The sequence below is a fragment of the Stigmatopora argus genome, chromosome 12, assembly GCF_051989625.1.
Source record: "Stigmatopora argus isolate UIUO_Sarg chromosome 12, RoL_Sarg_1.0, whole genome shotgun sequence".
Classification (NCBI taxonomy): domain Eukaryota; kingdom Metazoa; phylum Chordata; class Actinopteri; order Syngnathiformes; family Syngnathidae; genus Stigmatopora; species Stigmatopora argus.
In genome coordinates this window covers 642,680-663,626 of record NC_135398.1, presented here as the reverse complement: position 1 = coordinate 663,626, position 20,947 = coordinate 642,680, and the positions used below count along the sequence as shown (strand labels likewise).

Genomic DNA, 20,947 nt, shown 5'->3' with positions numbered 1-20,947 from the left:
TTTCATTTTGCAAATGGCTTAACGGGGACAAGCAAATGAATTTCAATACTTAACACCGTTCCAACCAATTTCACGCTGGTTCAAATCCGAGGCGCGCCGCTACTGTCATCGTGTGGCCAATACGTGTACTGCAGGAAACTGCATTTTATGCCATTGAATTGAATGCTTTTATTACAGTGCTTCTCCAAAAGTATTTTTTGGGGGGTCGTATGACTTGAAAAAAACCTCTACATTTATTATTTTTTTCTAGAATTATGTGTAATTGCAGATTGATTCAGTGGGTGGCACTAGCGCGCTCACGAAAAACAGTACAATGTTATTAACAGACATTTAATATTTATAGAAACTGACTTTAATGAACTCCAGATTTGTCTTGCAAACACAATTGTAAACAATTCTATGATGTTTTAACATAAAACATATTTGGAGGTGAACATATCTATTGGAGTGTTTCTCATTAGCACTATAGAAATGGTTTAAAATGCTATTTGAATATCTATTTTTCTTGATTGAGGTCAATCATTAGTAAGAACAAAAAGTAGCATTTACTTAGAGCAAGTGGAAAAATCTTACACATTTATCTACTTTTGAGAAAAGAAATGTTATATTTGCCATATACGTAGTATTGAGCAGGATAAGGGCGAGCAAGAGAGGGAGTGAGAGAGTGGATAAGGATAAAGGATAACGGCGCTGAAGATGAGCAGCCACTGGGTGTCATTTCACGCCCACCGGATTGCCGGATTGCCTTTCCCCAATGTCTTGGGTCCGTTGAAGCACCATGGCACCGAACCGCTACGCCGGCGGCGGCTCGGCAGTCGGCGAAGCGGTGAACCCGCGTCCTTTCTGCGGTGAGTAGACATGCAAAACTTCTTTTCATATCCAATAACATTGAACCTGTTGTTGAATTTTCATTCAAAGTTGCTTTACAAGCAGCATTTCTATGGATTCTGGATTTTTTTTTTCAAGATTCCGTCGCGTGGCTAGCATCCTTTGCTAAGGTTGCAAAGCTAGTCTTTTCTTTTATCTTCTCTCTGGGTTGTATAACATTTTTTTTTCTCGACATGGGAAATGAGCACAACAACAACAACAACATTAACATTGTCCAGCCAAGTCCAGCTGACCCGACTTTCGTCTTGAATAGGATCAAGATTAACGCTAGGGAGTCTTCGCTAATGCTATCAGATTAGCCGAGGTCGCTCTATTTCAATAGGCTTGCTGACGCCTATTATTTTTCTCTTAGTTGCTATATTCCACTTAGCAGCTAGTGTACACGTGGTGGAAAAAAATGGGCAATTTTGGAAGCTCGTATTGGCAGACTCGAACACTCGGCCATTTTAGTGAGGGCTTTTGGTTCCTTTGTCGCTTCCTGGTGATTTTTTTTTTAGCATTTCCAGCAGATTTTCTGTTGCTTTTGGCCAAGTTCAAGGTTAGCTTTCAACTCATTGGCTGCCATTGGAGGTGCCGTTTCCAAAGAACCAATGGAAAGGGAGCAAAGTTGATCGATAACACAACTCTGAAACGTCTGGTTTGGTTGAAAAAAAAGGAAAGCATTTATAATTCTGTGCCAAGTGGGACACTTCCGGCCCTTAGCGTTTTTCCAAATGAGTTGTTTTTATATTTTCTGTATTTTTGTTTTGTTCAGGTGAGCCACACAAGTATGATCCTTCTTTCAGAGGTCCAGTCCACAGAAGGTAAGGAGTTACAAGACCTCAAATTTAGATTTATTTCCGTTATTATTGAATTGACCTCCCGAACCTTGAATCTGAGCCAGGGGCGGAGCAAATGGGAACAGGGTCCGGGGGCCACGAGTATCACGGGCCCCTGGCTCGAGGAGGAGGCGGGGCTCAGGAAATCTATTCTATTTGAGACCTTAACAACCCTTGCTGCCAAGTTGGGGTTTATTTAAGAGCTCTCCTCCTCCATCCACAGAAGCTGCACAGATGTTTTCTGCTGCCTGATCTTTATCCTCGCCGTTCTCTCCTACGTCGCCCTCGGATTCGTGGGTGAGCGCGCCTTTCCGTGTGTTTCGTGAGGGATAAAACTCATGTTTTGATATTGTTGACCTTTCTCCAGCCTGGCTCCACGGCGCCCCCGGGAAGGTGCTCCACCCGACAAACAGCTACGGCGAGTTGTGCGGTCAGTCGGGAACCCCCAACGCGTGAGTCAGTGTTTCTTGATCTCTTTTGAAGGCGTCCGCGGACGTTAGCCGTGGAGAGCCGGCTTGAATCCTAAATTTCGTGAAGATTACCGTATTGTCCACACTATAAGGGGCATTTTTAATGAATGGCCTAACTTAAAATTGGTTTCACACTGGATTGTAAAATGCAGTCGTAGTCAATGTTCCCTCTAATTTTTCGTTGGTCTGAGCAGAAAGTCAACCTCCCTGAGCGCACCGAGTACCAGTGTGAGCGACATCATCGGTACTCGGATGATTCGCCTAAAGACGTTTCGCCGACGGACGTTTGACAGACGGGCAGGTCGCCGAATGAACGTTCGGCGGAACGTCCATTCGGCGACCTGTCCGTCTGTCAAACGTCCGTCGGCGAAACGTCTTTAGGCGAATCATCCGGTCACGACATCATCATTGCTCGCTATGGGCACACCAGTATCACACCTGCCACAAGCAGGTGCATGTCAATGTTCCCTCTAATTTTTCATGTAAAACATGCTGTAAAACACGAAAAACATAAGTGGACAGAGCTACTGCCACTGGCTGCCGCTTAAACGGCGCCATCATGGGGAAAGGGGTAAAAAAAAAAAAAAAAAAAAAAAAAAAAAAAAAAAAAAAAAAAAAAATCCGATTTATTTTTTTTACTGCGCGCCATATGATTGCTGCTGCGCAGAGAAGACGAGAGTAGTGCGCAATTGCGCACGCGCGCAGCTTAGAGGGAACACTGGTCGTAGTAATAGTAATAGGAGGAGATTGTGTTGTTAAACATCCACTAGATAGAGCTGTATTATACTAATAGTGGTTAATAGTTGCATTATGCTATGCATCCACTAGATGAGGCTGTGTTAAAGGGAATTTCATATCAAGATGAAGCAATATCAAGGTCTACCGCTAGCTTTTCAGAAAATTGAAGTCTCTTAGTTGCGCCTTATAGTGCGGAAACTACGGTAAATTAAGCCACCTGATGGTGTAGTGGTTCATCGGCCTGATTTGGGTGCGTGGGATCGATTCCCGCTCCGTGGCGGTATTATTGGGAGTGCAAGTTGTTGTCTTTATGTGAGACTGGCGACCGGTTTGGGATATAGCGTGCCGGTGTAGGCTCCAGCACCCCCATCAAGGATAAAGCAGTGTTTACAATGAATGAATGAACGCTAAATTATGGGCTGCCATTGATGGATGAGCCTCTTTGAAAACTAATCACAGTTTTTTTTACATGAAGCACCGATTCATGTTGCATTTTCTTGATAATGTCATCATTTTTGGAATGACTACAATCGTTTTTAAAAAAATACTCTTCTTTTGAATCATTTCCTTTTCCAGGAAGAGACCACTTCTCTTCTATTTCAACATCTTGAAATGTGCCAATCCTTCTATACTCATCAACCTGCAGTGCCCGACAACTCAGGTAATAAAGCGGCAAAATTGGAGTATTTTCTCCGGGTCTTTGCTTTCCTTCCACCATCCCCCCAAAAAGTGCTTGCTAAGCTAATCGTATCCCCGTTCAATGCCACTTTGATGCATCTGGAACCAAGAGACGGTTCTGGAACGTACAGATGACGGATGTCAATCCCGTGTGGCCAGATGTGCGTGTCCAAGTGCCCCGACAAGTTTGCCACTTATTCTGAGATGCAGCTGGAGCGGCAAATCGGCGGCGGCGGCGGCGCTTCTTGGCAATACTACAGACACTTTTGCAAACCTGGCTTCAACGATCCCAACAAGGTAACCCATGGCACGATAATGTCGACGATTCGTGCATTCATTCACAAAATGCGTCCGGGCTCTTCTAGCCGGTTTCTCAGGTCCTTCGAGACGAAGATTGTCCCTCCATGATTGTGCCAAGCAGACCACGTGAGTTTAATTTATCGTACTTAACATTATGCCAGTCGTTTTATGACATGTCCCGTTTCTGTTCGTGTCGGCGTTAGTGCTTCAGAGATGCCTGCCGGATGTCCTGACTCTGAATGGGACGGAGACGGTGGCGAATAAGAGCCGCTTCCAAGACGCTGTGAAAAAAACACGCAACGTCACAGAGCTCCTCGACGCTGCCAAGTATGGACACTTTTCCTTTTTAATTCAGTTCTTCATATGAACATGGTTATTAAAAATGAACAAACGCATTTCCATTGCCATATTTTGCCTCAGGAGGGAGGGAGAGACATATTAGCTATTATATTACACAGAATTTACTACGGTAAAAGCAAAATAGCATGTTGGTCTATTATTAGGCTTTGTGTTGTGATAATGACGACAGGGCCTATGTCCGATTATTATTATTATGGGGGTACACGGCCGATTGGTCGCCGGTCTTTTGGTCGCCGATCTTTTGGTCGCCGGTCTTTTGGTCGCCCGGAAGGTAAGTGATAATTAGCATTTAAATGGTTGCTCAAATTCCCTAAATACAAACTGCCAATGACTATTTAGTCATACTTAATGCCCTAGTCATTATTAGGCTAAAGAAAAGCTCCAAATTTCCCGGACTTTTATTGTTTTTTTGTTGGAGAACTTGTTTTGACCCTGACGGACGTCGCTTCTTAAAGGGACCACGCATGTTCATACAAACTCTTCTACACTCACACATCAGCTCAGTGAAAGTGCTCATGGCCATTGTTGGCTTTTATTCATGTGTAGACCGTCTTGTTTTACCTTGTTTTGTTGCCGGTCTTTTGGTCGCCGATCTTTTGGCCGCCGGTCTTTTGGTCGCCCCGACCGCGACAGCGGGCGACCAAAAGACCGGCGGCCAAAAGACCGCGACCAAAAGACGGCGACCAAAAGACCGGCAACCAAAAGACGGCGACCAAAAGACCGGCGACCAATCAACCGCACACGTATTATGGGTGCCTTTTTTATTTAGGAGTTCCATGAATATTCCTCATGCCTTTCCTCTGTTTATAGAGTAATACGACAACTGGTGGATACTCGGGAGCTGGGCTTGAAGATACTGGAGGATTATGCAAAATCATGGCCCTGGATTATTTTGTAACGACAAACGCACACCGAACAGCGGGACTAAATTTACTGCGTATAAAGGAGTTTGTTGACAATCTTGGATTTTTCTTTTTTTCCTCACAGAGGTCTGCTGATAGCCACCATGTTCAGTTTGATCTTCGTTGTGCTGCTCCGATTCACAGCCACCGTCATGTTATGGATTTCCATCATGGCCGTCCTGATGCTCCTGACCTACGGTAGATATCCCAGCCATCTCTACTACAACTGTACCTCTACTTACGAATGGCTCTAAATACAAACGTTTCAGTTTACGAAACTCTTGGATATGCAAATGAGCGCCCCAACGTACGAAAACAAAATGACCCAATCCCCCAAAACGTGCCCAAATTTCCTGTATCTGTTATTTTATTTTGAAATGTTCGTGCATCCTGCTTGATACTGCGCTCGATGGCTTCCCATTGGAGCCTCACAACAACAAGTCTCTTTAGACTGCCGTTTGCCGTCACATAGTTCCTTATTTAAAATAATTGCCGGTCTTTTGGTCGCCCGGACCCAAACAACGGGCGACCAAAAGACCGGCGACCAAACGACCGCACACGGCTTGGATTAGCGTGAATCTTTCCATCAATTGACTTGACGCACAATTATGTAACAATCGACGTGTAGGTTTGTGGTACTGCTGTATGGCGTTAAGCACCCTCGAGGCCAAACGGGGTTCCGATGTCTCCATCGCCCAAGTGGGACTCCAGACCGACTTGAAAGTCTACCTCCAGCTCCGACAAACCTGGATGATTTTACGTGAGCGCCGACGCCGTGTTACGAGAACGCCAGCCCGCCTTCCTGTTGTCCTCATATTTGATTTCCTTAACTCGGACAGTGGCGTCTCTGGCAGCGGCGGCGCTTTTCCTCTTGCTGATCCTCGCCATCATGCGGCGGAGGATTTCTTTGGCTATCGCCTTGCTCAAAGAGGCCAGCGAGTACGTCTACGTCGTTACCGTATTCTTTTTTTCGGCCGGGGGCGGGACTTCAATGTGAAATCATCCTTTTCTTGTGTGTATTTTCCAGAGCCACCAGTCACATGTTGTCCACCCTGTTGTACCCGCTGGTGACCTTTTTTCTACTCTCGCTTTGCGTTTCCTATTGGGCCGTGACCGCGGTGTACTTGGCGTCTTCGGGGGAAGCCGTCTACAAAGTGGCGTCCCCCAACGCCAGCTGTCGTCACGCCGACGGCCCTTGCCAGCCCGAGGTGAGGCCGCGGTCTTTTCGCCGCTTCTCCCCGACGTGGAACGTAAACATAACGTGGCGTTTTTTCCTCCCGCGTCAGACTTTCTACGGGGGCAACTGGTCCACGGAAACATCGTGCGAGGGCTCCCGGTGCCTGTTTGCGTTTTACGGCGGCGAGTCGACCTACCACCGCTACTTGGCCGTGCTGCAAATGTCCAACTTGCTGCTCTTCCTGTGGCTGGCCAACTTCAGCTTGGCCTTGGGACAATGCACCCTGGCCGGAGCTTTTTCCAGCTACTATTGGGCCAGGAGGAAACCCCAGGACGTTCCCGCCCACCCGCTCGCCGCGTCATTCGCCAGAGCGCTGAGGTAACAAATGACCCATCTTGACGAAGGGGTTCCTGTCCGGCGACTAATGCCCTCTGTTATCTGGGATAGTCTCCAACACCCCCGCGATCCTTGTGATAAAAGGCCATTTTTAATGTTATGGCATGTCGTGCTGTGATGTATGTTATGCTAGCTTTCGTTAGTCTACACCAGGGGTGTCAGACTCGGGTTGGTTCGCGGGCCGCATTAACGTCAACTCGATTTTATGTGGGCCGGACCATTTTAGATATAATGTTCAGATTTTTTTAAATAAATGAATTACAAGCCTTGAATATTCAGTTTTTTATAGATCTAAAACAATGTTTATTTGAGCTTTTTTAAATATATTTTTTATATTTTACAAAATGATTTTTGAACTAAAAACACAGAAAAAATGGATTAAGAATGACAATGATTGATTTAAAAGGGGGAAAATCAGGGCATTTAATATACATCTATACTCTTCATTTTAATTTGATGCTAAAACTGAAAGTCGGCACTCATCATTGACTTTCCCGGGCCACACAAAATGATGCGGCCCGGGGGCCAGATTGATGGTCTACGCTACATAATGTTGTGCCATGAGATATGTTATGCTACCTTTTGTTATGCTACGCTGAGTCACGTTAGCGTATTTTTTCCAGGTACCACACGGGGTCTTTGGCATTTGGGGCTCTGGTCCTCTCTGCGGTGCAGCTATTCCGGATCATCCTGAAATATTTGGAGAATAAGCTCAAAGGTTTACAAATATTAGGCACGACGGACGGCAACATTGGCTAGAGCGTTGCCAACCATCTTGAATTTGTGTCTGTCTTTTTAGGGCTTGACAACAGCCTCTCCAGATTCCTACTCTGTTGCCTATCGGGCTGTTTTTGGTGTTTGGAAAAAATCATTCGTTACATGAACTCCAACGCTTATATCATGGTGAGTTTCGTAGACTGTGTGTTGTACATGCCGTCCGTCGGCGATTGATTGATGACCATGTTTTCCTCCAGGTAGCAATTTATGGCAAGAGCTTCTTCAGGTCCGCTCAAGATGCATTTTTTCTTCTCATGAGGAACATGGTCAGGTCAGGCTCACTTGGCTTCTGCAAACACAGTTAAATGCAGCGAGCATACATCCATATTTTTGACTTTTAAAGACGGCTGCGTGGATATTAGCTTAGCATAATATCATGAACTAAATTGAACGCCATTCACGGCATGACGTTATGACAAACGGTCGCAGCCGTATATCTCATTTCTCACCTGTCTTTTGCAGGGTCGCCGTTGTGGACAGAGTGACGGATTTCCTTTTGTTTTTAGGGAAAATAATGGTCGCCGGAGGAGTTGGTAAGCCACAAAATGTCCGTTTTAGTTTTCACCTGCCACGCGAGGCGCCACGCCAAACGCTCTACTTTGTCCACCCATCTTTCAGGCGTGCTAGCGTCGCTTTTCTTCACCGGGAAATTGGCTTTTCTCCAGGAGGAAGTGCCCGAGCTCAACTATTATGAAGTTCCCGTATTGGTAGTTGCTTACATGAGTGTTACTCTCTGTTACTTGATTCAGTTTTGAGCAATTTTGTGGTTATTTTTCTTCCTCAGACGGCAGTGGTGGGCTCCTACCTCATTGCTCATGCTTTCTTCAGCGTTTACGCCATGTGTGTTGACACTTTTTTTCTCTGCTTCTGTAAGTATGGCACTTTTTTTTACAGATTTAAAAGTATTCGTTGACGTTACCTATCCAAGTGTCTTACTTGATTTCTTTTTCACCACCTAAACCGTACAAAGTGCTGACTTTGAAAAAAGTCACGAGAAAACATGGTGAAAATGAAGATAGAAAAGGAAATAATGATAATAAACCTGCATTTTTGTAGAATTTTAACAGGGAGAAAAGGTAGAATGCGGTTTAGTACTTGCGATGCTTTTAGGGACCTCACGGAAAATGCACTGTTCAACAACATTACCCAGTAACCTGTAATAACAATTTGTCCTCTATACATTTTTAATTACCAAGGTATCATTAATGTCACCGTCAAGTTCATGTTGAAGTTAATATTTGGAATTATTATTATTAATCCAATGGTGTATTTACAGGTGTTGACAAAAAAAAAATCAATCAGGAAGCTGCAGCTCACCCAGACTTGGTCTTTTTTGGGGGGGAATATTTAGACTCATCTTTTGTTTTTTTAATCTTCAGGTGACGACTTGGAGAGAAATGACGGAAGCTCCGAAAAACCTTTCTTTATGTCGCCGACCTTGCGCAGAATTCTGGGGAAATCCCAAGGGTGTTGATTTACAACTTTGCTTTTGCTTGAAAAACAACATTTACATACTTTTTTTCTGGTCAACTGTAATTAAAAAAAGACTGCTTGTTTGTGTCACATAAACAAATGTTGAAGTGAAAACATGTGAATAAATAATTCCCCAGGAGGGCTCTTTTTGGAATTGTAGAAGATTTATATTGTTTTAAAAAGAAAAAAAACACAATATATGTTAACGATAGATGATGTTTTTAAGATGTGCCCCAAAGCATACCCACAGGAAAGTCCGGACTTGGGATCGAGCCCTCGAACCCACAACTGCGAGGCCTACGCGCTAACCTCTCAAATGCATCTGCTGTCCACAACCGTCAATGGCAGTGAAAGAGTTAACTAACGTGAACTAGCCTCCTAAAAAAAAGCAATCAGCCGGCCTACCTGCGGGACGGACCAATCAAGTAAAGGTAGGCGGGGCCTAACAAATGCTCTCAATCGTCAAGCCGCCTGTTTAAATCACATCATCAATCATCAGCGAGCGAACGGGTGACTTTTGAAACAATGTAGAGCCACTCGGACTGGGACTCGAACTCGGACTTGGACTCGGACTCGAACCCGGTCCGGAAGACGTCGCCAGCATGCCGGTGAGGAGGGGCCACGTCGCCCCCCAAAACACTTTTTTGGACACCATCATCCGAAAGTTCGAGAGCCAAAGTGAGTAGAAAATCATACGGCGCATGCGCGTCAACAAGGTTCACCTCGCCCATCTTTGTAGTATGTTTTTATTTTTTTAAATACAGTATGATAGCGCATCATAGGCGTCATATTCTTGAAATCCCTTTGATTCCTATTCCTTTTCTTTGTGACCACTTGATCCCTATTTTGAAGGAACAAATGAGCTCGCTAAAATAGCACTTTATTGAAAAGTACAGCAAGAAAATCATCAACAGATTAAAGCCAATTTCATCCAAATGAAACTAAATGATGTGTTTAACGTAATTTTGCCTGAATTGGAAATGATAGACGTCCAATTTATTTAGACTGGGAAGAGTGCTTTGGTGAAGTGTCTTATAGGGCCAAAGGAACTTCATGGTAGACATTAACATTGAGAAAGTATTGATAGGAACAAGAATTGGGGTGCAATTTCTAAAATAAGTCATTTTCCATGTGTATATATCGATATGTCTTTATTCCTTCCTCCTGTGCATGTTCATGTTTACAATTTGGGGATGATTGCCTGTCTGTCATTCATGATGATAGACATCCGATCCATTTGGAGCGGGAGCCAGCCGATAGATTGGACGTCTATCGCCGTTAATGACTTCTTTTCTTCCATAAGAAAGTGTTTAAAAAGTAGCAATCTCATTTTAGAGTTGCACATTGGTGCTCGATGTGGTTTGGTTTAGGTTGACAAAAGAGATTTTGGTATTTTTTTATAGCATTTTTTTAAAAAAAATTTCCCCCTCCTGTGTTGACAGACCGCAAATTTGTGATCGCCAACGCGCAGGTGGAAAACTGCGCCATCATCTTCTGCAACGACGCCTTCTGCGGCCTGTGCGGCTACAGCCGGGCCGAGGTCATGCAGAAGGCCTGCACCTGCAGCTTCCTGTACGGAGCGCTCACCAAAAGAACCGCCGTGGCCCAGATGGCCAAAGCGCTGCTGGGGGCCGAGGAGAGGAAAGTGGACATCACGCTCTACCACAAAGAAGGTAAAAACCCACCCACACGCATCTCCTCCGCTGGCTCAAAACGGGAAGCCAAAAAGAAAGAAACAAACAAACACAAAAAAATACATTCCAGGCTTTTTTATGTTTAATACAAAATTCCATACGCACTCAATAAAGAACATTTTTTTAAAAAAGACCAAAAAAAAACAATAGCTTTTCCTACATTCCTACTTAAAGCAACCAAAAGACCAAATATGTTAACAAAAATAATGTTAACAAAGGCAAACTGGAGTTTGGAGGCTAAAAACGGGCCATTTGAATACCAAGATTTTTTTTTTTAAATACAAAAATGTACAAAAATCAAAATGTGCACAACTTGTAGACTTGGAGAACCCTAAATGGTCAAAGGAAGGACATTTGACAATGGAATTAACTCTCAAACATGTGAGGAGACCATAAAACATCATGCATTATTCAAGTTAGAAGCGTGCAGCAATACAGACGTACAACACTGGAATTTTTGGGGACGTTACTGTCCATTTATTAAATAAATGTACTTCCTCCATAGTCAAACTTGCTGTTGCGAAGTAGCGTCTTTGTGCATCCAAGCAAGGCCACTGCCATTGACGGCAAAAGATGTCCAATCCATTTCGACCGATGTTTGTGTCTCCATCTCAAGTCGAAAACAACAAATTCTTCAAAACATTTTTCAATACAAATGCAACCGACTTTCTGAGTGAGCTATTAATTATTAACCACTCCTCAAATCCATCTTTATTATTGCCTATTTTCACCCCCCCTTCATACACAAACACACAAACACACACGCACAAACACACACGCACACACACACACACACACACACACACACACACACACACACACACACACACAGCACATTTATTGCTTGCGCCTGGAGCCGAGGCAAAGGGTAAATAAATATGTATTGCATGACTGCATCCGTAGCGCCTTAAAGGCAATCTGGCATGAGCTGACACTCTACTTTTGATATTATCTGCTTCTGCCCATTTTTTTTTGTAATAACTTAGAAATCGGTGGCCCAGTGGAGAAGGGGTTACTGCAGGGGTAGGGAACCTATGGCTCGGGAGCCATATGTGGCTCTTTTGATAGGTGCATACGGCTCTCTGCTAAAATGTGAAGTAAAATATGGTAACCCATACCTGTCAACCTCTGCCGATAACTGCCCTTATAAATGATTATGATTCCCCTTACAAACCCCCAAAAAACCTTACAAACACTTTACGAGTCGTACGGTGTTTGTAAGGTTTTTGGGGGGTTTGTAAGGGGAATCATAATCATTTATAAGGGCAGTTATCGGCAGAGGTTGATAGGTATGGACCCCTGTTGAGAGCTCAGTCCTGAATGCATCAGTAGGAGCGTCATGTGATCATTGTGGCGCCGGCACTACTTCTAGTGCGGCTTTAAACATTTTTTTCCATTAGATTCTTCTGCATGCATACTCCCATTGATTAGCATTGATTAGCAACAGCGCGACAATGTTGTCAAAAGATCTCAGAGAACGTTTGTACTTTAAAAGTGGTGACATTACTACAAATAGCACACATTTTAGTGTATTTTTCCTTTTAAATTTTGAGCATGGCTCTCACGGAATTACATTTGAAAATATGAATTGTTTTTGGCTCTCTCCGTCAAAGAGGTTCCCGACCCCTGGGTTAATGTGTCGGCCTCGCAGTTCTGGGGTCGAGGGTTCGATCCCATGTGGGTCCTCACTGTGTGGAGTTGGCATATTCTCCCTGGGATTGTGGGAGTTTTGTTTTCCTTGGGTACTCCCATATCCAAAAAACATGCATGCTAGGCTAATTTAGCACTCTAAATTGACCCTAGCTACGAGTGATTGGTTGTTTGTCTACTCGTGCCTTGCGATTGGCTGTTCAGGAAGTGCCCGTAGTTGGCTAGGATAGACTTAGGCGAGCCTTGTGAGGATAAGCGGTTCAGAGAATGAATGAATGAACTTGGAAATTTGAGTTTTTGAGGGAAAACAAAAAATTGTGCTTACGGATGCTTTCATTTGCTTTTTTTCACTTTGGCCCTTTTTGCGATAAGTTGCGCAAACGGCAAGCGCGTTAGCAGGACAAAAATACGGCGTGGTGTGTCGCGCCACGTGGGAACGGCGGGGAGGTCAGAGGGGGCGCCGTATGCCCGCTTTAATTAGACACGAGGCGGGTCGGACAGAAAATGAGAGGATTAGTTTCGTGCAAAAGCGGACTGTAATTAGTCAAGAAAATACGGACGGCGCGAGAGTTATGGAGGGTTTGTTTTTCTCCCGCCGTGTCACTTTGCCGTTCACCTTGGCCTTTAATTCCCGCCTGCCTGCCTGCCTGCCTGCCTGCCTGCCTGCCTGCCTACCCGCGTACGAGGCGTCCAATCCGTTGGGATGATGAGGAAAAGTGGTTCAGGAAAAATCAATGAAGTGAAGTCGAGAGAAAGAAAAGCCGTAGATTGGATGCTTGTTAGCGTGAAAGGGAGGGGTCGGTTGGGGACGCTAACGAATAGGAGATAATCTTTTCAGCCCGCTCGTTCATATTTAATCTTTTCCAACGTTGATAGGGCGTAATATCGTCATGAAAAGCAGCATCCTTTGGCCGTCATCACCTAAATTGATCCCTCCACCTTTCCTCCGTGATCACGTTGCTTTCACAGCTTTCCCCACTTGCAGAATGCTCGTTTGGGTTTAAGTCTAGAGGAACTCGATTAGACTTGCCGACTCCCTGAATGAAATCAAAAATAAAAACTCATCGGTTAACCGTGACCTTTAAATTCCTTCTCAGTCGAATTCTCCTCAGCACAAGGTCATCTAGTATATGAATGACGTTATTCTATTCGGATTATTGTTGCGCTCTAGGCCAAATAGTTCCTTTTAAGCACTTTAAAGACACCACGTCATTGATCATTGATCATGTGCAAAGCAGAAAATTCTGTATACCGTAGTTTCTGGACTATAAATGACTTTTTTGTTTTGTTTGGACTACTATTTGTCTTTTCATTTTTGTCACTTTTACCGCCACCATTTCATTTGTCATGAAAACACTCGTTCGCCCAAAAAGTGTTGGCGTGTTGTATTATTTAGCAAAAGTCAATGATATTCTCTATTTCCGCGATTTTGCGGGACCCTTGTCATCTCGGCACGGGACAAAGCGTACTTGTTTTTCTTTCTAAATACGCCACGGTTCTTTTTTTCCCCCCGAGTCTCAATGTCAGTTATTTAAGCGGGACGGATTATGTGGGGTGACAAAAAGCCGACCTTGAGCTTGAATCATGGCGATATCATTATGGGAGGAAATAAGATTGCATGTCGCTAGGCTAATCCATTCTGCAGATGTAGCGCTACCTCCGTTAATGCCCTTCACACGTTGACTAGCTTGCGCACACCCGCACTTTGGATCATTTTGTTCAGTATTTTCTCACATATAAGCTGTATTTGTAATTAAAAATATGATGACTGAATCAAGGGTGCGGCTTATATGCACACAAGACTTGCTGTATTCTTTTTCATCAGTAGATGTCGGCAAAGTAACATTTACTAATTGTTGGTTATTTTCTGTTTTGTCCATTACTGGATGAATTAATTCTTTGATATTGACCCTATTAATGTGCTTTTGATTGATGGAGTATCTCAGAAATAGCACGTGTGATGATTTTTCTTAAGATTTTCCCTTCAAAGTAACACATTTATACTCTCTTGTGAATCTGGGGGCGGATTATACACGAGAAATTGTAAAATTCAACGATTTTAAGGGTGCGGTTAAGACGTGGGGTGCTTTATATGAAGTAACTGTTTCCACCTGCCAGTCACATTTCAAAATATTTCAAAATATAATTGTTGAATTTTACAATTTCTCGTGTATAATCCGCCCCCAGATTCACTATTTTCTTTAATTTTTTTTAAATATTTTTTTGTGAATCTGGGGGCGGATTATACACGAGAAATTGTAAAATTCAACGATTTTAAGGGTGCGGTTAAGACGCGGGGCGCTTTATATGAAGTCACTCTTTCCACTTTCCAGTCACATTTCAAAATAAATCATGGCATGCAATTTCAAATGGGCTAACTTCCCTTTCTTGTCTCTGAATGAATTTCCTTTTTGCACAGGGGCGTCGTTCCCGTGTCTGATCGACGTGGTCCCGGTCAAGAACGAAGACGGGCGGGTCATCATGTTCATCCTGAACTTCGAGCTCCCCACCGACGTCCGGGACGCGGACGCCTCTCCGGCCAGAGACCTCAGCCGGGCCTTGCCCATCCCTTGGCTCAATTTGGGTGAGGCTACCGGCGGGGTCTTATATTGGATTGGATTGGCTAACTTTATTCATCCCGTATTCGGGAAATTTGGTTGTCACAGTAGCAAGAGGGTGAGAATACAGACACAGAAAAAGACATTTTAGACATAAATAGATAGGTCATAAGTAGGTTAAGAAATAAATACATGAACAAATATATAAATAAATAAGCGTGTTGCTTAGCACATATATACACATAAATATACATGCATGCATACGGTAGGTCTTAACACTCAGCCATTTGTTTTGTTAAAGAGCCTGACAGCTGATGGGAGGAAGGATCTGCGGAAGCGCTCCTTCCTGCAATGAGGGTGCCGCAGTCTATTGCTAAAGGAGCTTTGGAGGGACTCCACAGACTCATGCAGGGGGTGGGAGGTGCTGTCCATGATGGACATCATCCTGGTCAGCATCCTCCGCTGTCCCACTTCCTCCACAGAGTCCAGAGGACAGCCCAGAACAGAGCTGGCCCTCCTGACCAGCTTATTCAGCCTGTTCCTTCCTGTCCCTCTCCGTGCTACGACTACTGCATAAAACACTGTAGATTCCACCACAGTGTCGTAGAAAGTCCTCAGCAGTGTCCTGCACACTCCAAAGGACCGTAGACTCCTCAGTAGGCTCTGGCCCCTTTTGTACAGGGCATCATCTATGTTTGTTATATTAGATGGCGCCCGCTCCCCCACGTCTCAAAACAACGGTCCCGAAGTCCTTTTTCCGTCCCCGTCCAGCTCGAAGGCGACGCCTCCGCGTCCTCCTGCGCTCCTTGACACCGGGCGACGGCATCCTGGCGCCGGACGCCGACCTGGCCGCCGACCTGCCGCCCCTGGGACACGAGTCGGTGGCCCTGGAGAAACTGCTGTCCCTCCCCGAGAGGCGGCAGCTCCAGGAGGCCGGCGCCGAACTGCTGCTGTGGGACGGCCCCGAGGACGCTGGTTGGTCGGGAGGTGTGGCCGAAGACTTTCTGGCGCCCGGCGGCGAGGCCGAGACGGCGCAAGGTCACCTCTTGGACCTGAAGTGGGAAATTGGACAGAGCCAGTGGCAGGCGCCCCCGCTCGGGGGGACCCCGACACCCCTGACGCCGACCGACCTGCCGCCGGCGTCCTCTTGCGCCACCACCAGGTAAAAAAAGGGCACTTTTTGCTATTTTTATTGTTCTCTCTCTCTCTCTCGTGTTCTGGGCGAGCGGTCGGCGCATCGACTTCACGGTTTTGAACGTCCGTCAAGCCTTTTCGTTTGATTTGGCAGCTGCGGGAGTTTAAAACTTTCCTCCTCGCTGGATGAGATGAAGAGCGAGCAAAGTTACTGGCAGTTTCGACACGGCTTTCCGGGTAAGAAAAAAAAACATTTTAATGCTTTGCTGTTTGGTTGCAAACGACCACAAGAGGGTGCTGTGCAAGTCTGTCAACTGCTCCATCATGGACCCCGCCCCCCCCCTTTATTTATTTAGCCACCAATAGAAAAAGCAGCGCACCTGCCGGGACGTCGGACCCCGACTTGGGTTCCAGGACCAACAGTCAGGTAATGAATTTAGACGACAACGATTTGGTGTCAAATGTGGGCCTGTTCGTCCATTTCTGTCTGTTTTATTTACAGCAGGTGAGCCACAGCTTGGTGGAGTCCAAAGCGGACGCTTTTTTAAGCATTCCTCCGGGGGAAATCCTGCCTCCGTGCACATTGATGGGCAGGACACACCACGTCACCGAGAAAGTCACTCAGGTGAGGAGAAAAGTGACTCCCGGCGGAATTAACCACGTTTAAATCCATCGAAACGGAAATGATTGTCTCTTTTTCAATTGTGGCTCAGGTTTTTTAGTCCAAACGTGTCCATTTGTTTGCGTAGGTGCTGTCTCTTGGCGCAGACGTGTTACCAGAGTACAAATTGCAGACCCCCCGGATCCAAAAGTGGACCATCCTTCACTACAGTCCCTTCAAAGCGGTTTGGGACTGGGTGATCCTCCTCCTGGTCATCTACACGGCCATCTTCACCCCTTACTCGGCCACATTTTTACTCAGGCAAGTCTCGGGTCGCCTCTCGGCGAAGGGAGACGGACGGACGGCGTTTTGTTATTATTTGAAAGCGCGTCTCTCGCCAGCGACCAGGGGGAAGCGGCCATGCAAACGTGCGGCTGGTACTCTTGCTCCCCGCTCAACATGGTGGACTTCGTCGTGGATATCATGTTCATCGTGGACATCGTCATCAACTTCAGGACCACCTACGTCAACTCCAACGACGAGGTGAGTCGCCAAAGTCATTCTTTTTGAAGTTGACTGTTTAAAAATATCACCAATTTGCGGCCTTTCGTGGTCAAGAGGCAACAAATATGCAATTAGTCCTGATTAACGAGGTCAAAATGGACAAATTATTCATGAGTTCACTTTTTAAAGTGTGGGGGGTGTTGTGATTCATCGCATTTAAAAAAAAAAAAAAAAAATTTAATGCAACAAAAATTGGGATAAGCCCTGATTTAATTGTTGTTTTTTATTAATACAAGAAAAATTGCAATTGACCCCAATTTCCATCTTTAGGCTTACTTTGGTCATTCATGGTGTATGTATATGTATAGGTGTATGTACACGTATGTGTATACGTATTGGATTGGATTGGATAACTTTATTCATCCCGTATTGGGGAAATGTCATTGTGACAGTAGCAAGAAAAGGCATAGTTAGAAGTTAGACAGTACAGTCGCAAAGGCTGCACAACAACAAAGCAAAAGCAAAAAGTACAAAGCAAATCAAAGTCAATTGAAATTGGAAAATGGAAACAAAAACTGGAAGCACACACAGGATGTCTTCCACAAGATGGGGAACTTCTGCAGACTGACCGAGGTAGAGAATATGCACTTTTCCAAGATTCATGTATTTATTTATTAACTTACTTATGACCTATCTATTTATGTCTAAAATGCCTTTCCTATTTCTATATCCTCACCCTCTTGCTACTGTGACAACAAAATTTCCCGAATACGGGATGAATAAACTTATCCAATCCAATCCAATCCAATTATGATTATTTAGTGGAATGCTTGACGTCCTCAGGTGGTGAGCCAGTCTGCCAGGATTGCGGTGCACTACTTCAAGGGCTGGTTCCTCATCGATATGGTGGCCGCCATTCCCTTTGACCTCCTCATCTACCGCTCTGGAGAGGAGGTGCTTAGGGGGGAGGGAGGGAGGTTTGGGAGGGAGGGAGGAGGTGTTTCTAGCCTGGTTTTGGAGGAACGAATTGATGGGGGGAGGGACGGAGGGTGAGAAAGGAGGGCCGGACGAAAGCTGAAGGAGACCTTACCGAGGGAGATGCATTGCTCTTGGGGCTTTCGTTTTCCACGCCGCTTCACCTCACGAGGGTTGCTGGGGTGCCGGAGCTGATCCCAGCCCACTCCGCGCAACGTTCGTTTGTGTTGACGTCGCCGACAGTCAAAGTTTCCTTCACCTCACGTAAAAAGGAGCGTAAGAAGATCTTCATTTTTTTTTCTGTCTCCGACAGACCACCACTCTCATCGGCTTATTGAAGACGGCTCGGTTGCTGCGATTGGTCCGCGTGGCCCGCAAGTTGGATCGTTACTCGGAGTACGGCGCGGCCGTCCTCTTCCTCCTCATGTGCACCTTTGCGCTCATCGCTCACTGGCTGGCCTGCATTTGGTAAGCCACAAAATGCTCTCATTCACGTTGAAAAAAATGTCACGGAGCTTGAAGGTGACCATTGGACGGGCAGGTACGCCATCGGAAACGTGGAGCGCTCCAGCTCGGCCGGGATCGGCTGGTTGGACACGCTGGCCGATCAGCTGGGGAGGCCCTACAACGCGTCGCTGGCGGGCTCGGGCCCCTCCACTCGGGACAAGTACATCACGGCGCTCTACTTCACCTTCAGCAGCCTGACCAGCGTGGGCTTCGGCAACGTCTCCCCCAACACCAACTCGGAGAAGATCTTCTCCATCTCCGTCATGCTCGTCGGAGGTGAGGCAGCGTGGCCCCGAGTAGCCAATGGACTCGGCCCGGGGACCGAATGGCGTCGGGCCTTGACTCCGCCCCCTCCTCCCGCAGCTCTCATGTACGCCAGCATATTCGGCAACGTGTCGGCCATCATCCAGCGCCTTTACTCCGGCACGGCGCGCTATCACGCGCAGATGATGAGGGTTCGAGAGTTCATCCGCTTCCACCAGATTCCCAACCCTCTGAGGCAGAGGCTGGAGGAATACTTTCAACACGCCTGGTCCTACACCAACGGGATCGACATGAATGCCGTAAGCCCGCATTTACTACTAGCCACCTAGCTAGCTAGCTAGCTATTTCTATCGCCACTATTGCTTCTGCCATCTTCCGTTGGGCTGGCTAGTGCCATTAGCGTGTCCACCTCACCATTCTGGGGTGGATGCCAGGTGGGTCCCCACCGTTTGGAGTTTGCGTGATCTTCCCGGGCTTGCGTGGCTTTTCTCCGGGTACTCCGCTTTCCTCCCACACCAAGCTGCCCCTGGTGGTTCTCCCGCAGGTTCTGAAAGGATTCCCCGAGTGTCTTCAGGCCGATATTTGCCTCCACCTCAACCGATCTCTGCTGCAGAACTGCAAAGCCTTCCAAGGTAAGCGTGGCTTGTCGCCGTGGGGCCGTCGGAAAGGCCCGCCGTCGACGGCGGGTGCCTTTTGCCGCTCCAAGGAACCACCCAGGGCTGCCTGAGGGCCTTAGCCATGAGGTTCAAGACCACCCACGCTCCGCCCGGCGACACTCTGGTCCACGCCGGAGACCTGATCTCCGCCCTCTACTTCATCGGACGGGGGTCTATCGAGATCCTCAGAGGGGACGTGGTGGTGGCTATTCTCGGTAAGATCACGCAATACCTCATCTTTCATTTGTTTTTCTCAAGCGCTTATCCCCACGAGGGTCGCGGGGGGTGCCGGAGCCCATCCCTGCCAAATATGGGGACACCCAGAGTAGGCAAACGACAGATCGCTCGTCGCTAGGGGCAATTTAGAGCCATCGATTAGCTTAGCAAGCATGTTTTTGGGATGTGGGAGGAATCCGGAGTACCTGGAGAAAACCCACGCTGGCCCGGGCAGAACATGCAAACTCCACGTGGCGAGGACCGAGTTGGGATCCAACGCACGACTCCAAAACTGTTTGGATTGGACGTCTATCCTCGTCGGCAGATGATGGCTCCGTGCTTAATGGATGCCATCTTTGCAGGAAAGAACGATATATTTGGGGAGCCCGTCGATCTCAGCGTCGTGCCGGGAAAATCCAACGCGGACGTCCGAGCCCTGACCTACTGCGACCTCCACAAAATACACCGAGACGACATCCTGGAGGTGACGCCTACCCAACGTTTCCTCTCGCCACAAGCGCCCCATTAGCGTTTTTTCATCGTTGAACGTGCCTTTTTTTGCCTTGGCAGGTTTTGGACATGTATCCGGAATTCTGCGAATATTTCTGGGCCCATTTGGAGATCACCTTCAACCTCAGAGATGTACGAACGTTAGTCATTCCTAAACTGTACGTAGATATGGTTCATGCTAGTTTTTGTGACTTTTATGACGCTGGAGAAACCGCCACTTTATGACTTAATCGTGCACAAACAAAAGTGAAAGTAATGCGTTTGTTCTTTTCTTTCCGTTCAGGTGAATAATGAAGCTGCTGGACTCAAGAGCGACTCCGATGGTGAGAGAGAGCAAAGCACCCCGCACAAAATGGGGACATTTTCAGGTTCCGGTTTGATTCGTTTAATGAAGGGACAATAAATATGAATGAAGAAATACGTAAGATTATAGGCTAATGAGCTATTAGCCGCTTTTGACCTCTTGCCTACTAACAGGTGACCCCAGGAGAGGCCAAAGTGGCTGCAGATCTCTTGGAAGACAAAGTCATTGGGGACGCCGTGAAGACGATCAGACGCTGTAAGATTTGCCTTGGATTTTTGTCGGCGCCGCTCGGGGATGAACGCGGACCTCCATCTCGCCGCCGCAGGTGCGCTTCCGGCTTCTCCGGCGAGGACGGCGAGGATGGCGAGGATTCCCAAGTGGCCGGTCCGCTTCACAT

The 20,947-nt window shown here is 46.4% G+C and overlaps 2 protein-coding genes across 4 annotated transcripts; both read left to right on the top strand.

The window, feature by feature from the left end:
* Positions 1-695: 695 nt before the first annotated feature.
* On the top strand, positions 696-9,131 carry LOC144086219 (choline transporter-like protein 5-A). 2 transcript variants are annotated; one of them, XM_077616081.1, is made up of 20 exons: positions 696-848; positions 1,643-1,691; positions 1,930-2,003; positions 2,074-2,158; positions 3,491-3,575; positions 3,752-3,889; positions 3,958-4,018; positions 4,096-4,219; positions 5,063-5,146; positions 5,240-5,352; positions 5,783-5,914; positions 5,994-6,093; positions 6,182-6,709; positions 7,351-7,445; positions 7,527-7,630; positions 7,702-7,775; positions 7,967-8,037; positions 8,123-8,211; positions 8,289-8,373; positions 8,884-9,131. In XM_077616081.1, exons 1-20 carry the CDS (start codon positions 779-781, stop codon positions 8,976-8,978), a joined length of 2,256 nt encoding a protein of 751 aa, XP_077472207.1. In that variant the 5' UTR covers positions 696-778; the 3' UTR covers positions 8,979-9,131. The 2 variants fall into 2 exon arrangements, with proteins under 2 accessions (XP_077472207.1, XP_077472208.1); XM_077616082.1 differs by lacking the exon at positions 696-848 and having other exon boundaries at positions 1,644-1,691; positions 1,930-1,999.
* A 305-nt stretch (positions 9,132-9,436) lies between these two features.
* Positions 9,437-20,805, top strand: LOC144085934 (voltage-gated inwardly rectifying potassium channel KCNH2-like). Of its 2 annotated transcripts, none has more exons than XM_077615629.1 (19): positions 9,437-9,655; positions 10,420-10,650; positions 14,741-14,905; positions 15,651-16,041; positions 16,168-16,250; positions 16,370-16,440; positions 16,516-16,638; positions 16,763-16,935; positions 17,016-17,157; positions 17,962-18,072; positions 18,407-18,561; positions 18,635-18,876; positions 18,964-19,163; positions 19,409-19,496; positions 19,571-19,735; positions 20,099-20,220; positions 20,307-20,386; positions 20,530-20,569; positions 20,724-20,805. In XM_077615629.1, the coding sequence occupies exons 1-18, from the start codon at positions 9,580-9,582 to the stop codon at positions 20,531-20,533; spliced, it is 2,622 nt and encodes an 873-aa protein (XP_077471755.1). In that variant the 5' UTR covers positions 9,437-9,579; the 3' UTR covers positions 20,534-20,569; positions 20,724-20,805. The 2 variants fall into 2 exon arrangements, with proteins under 2 accessions (XP_077471755.1, XP_077471754.1); XM_077615628.1 differs by having other exon boundaries at positions 20,307-20,404.
* The last annotated feature ends 142 nt before the right edge of the window (positions 20,806-20,947 follow it).

What these genes read in the sequence shown, in the direction of transcription:
- LOC144085934 (XM_077615628.1), top strand. Translation starts at nt 9,580, where the DNA reads ATGCCGGTGAGGAGGGGCCACGTCGCCCCCCAAAACACTTTTTTGGAC. An exon ending in CCGAAAGTTCGAGAGCCAAA is followed by an intron (nt 9,656 to 10,419) that starts GTGAGTAGAAAA and finishes CTGTGTTGACAG; the next exon opens with ACCGCAAATTTGTGATCGCC. An exon ending in TCTACCGCTCTGGAGAGGAG is followed by an intron (nt 18,073 to 18,406) that starts GTGCTTAGGGGG and finishes TGTCTCCGACAG; the next exon opens with ACCACCACTCTCATCGGCTT.
- LOC144086219 (XM_077616081.1), top strand. Translation starts at nt 779, where the DNA reads ATGGCACCGAACCGCTACGCCGGCGGCGGCTCGGCAGTCGGCGAAGCG. An exon ending in CAGTCGGGAACCCCCAACGC is followed by an intron (nt 2,159 to 3,490) that starts GTGAGTCAGTGT and finishes TTCCTTTTCCAG; the next exon opens with GAAGAGACCACTTCTCTTCT. An exon ending in TTTGGAGAATAAGCTCAAAG is followed by an intron (nt 7,446 to 7,526) that starts GTTTACAAATAT and finishes CTGTCTTTTTAG; the next exon opens with GGCTTGACAACAGCCTCTCC.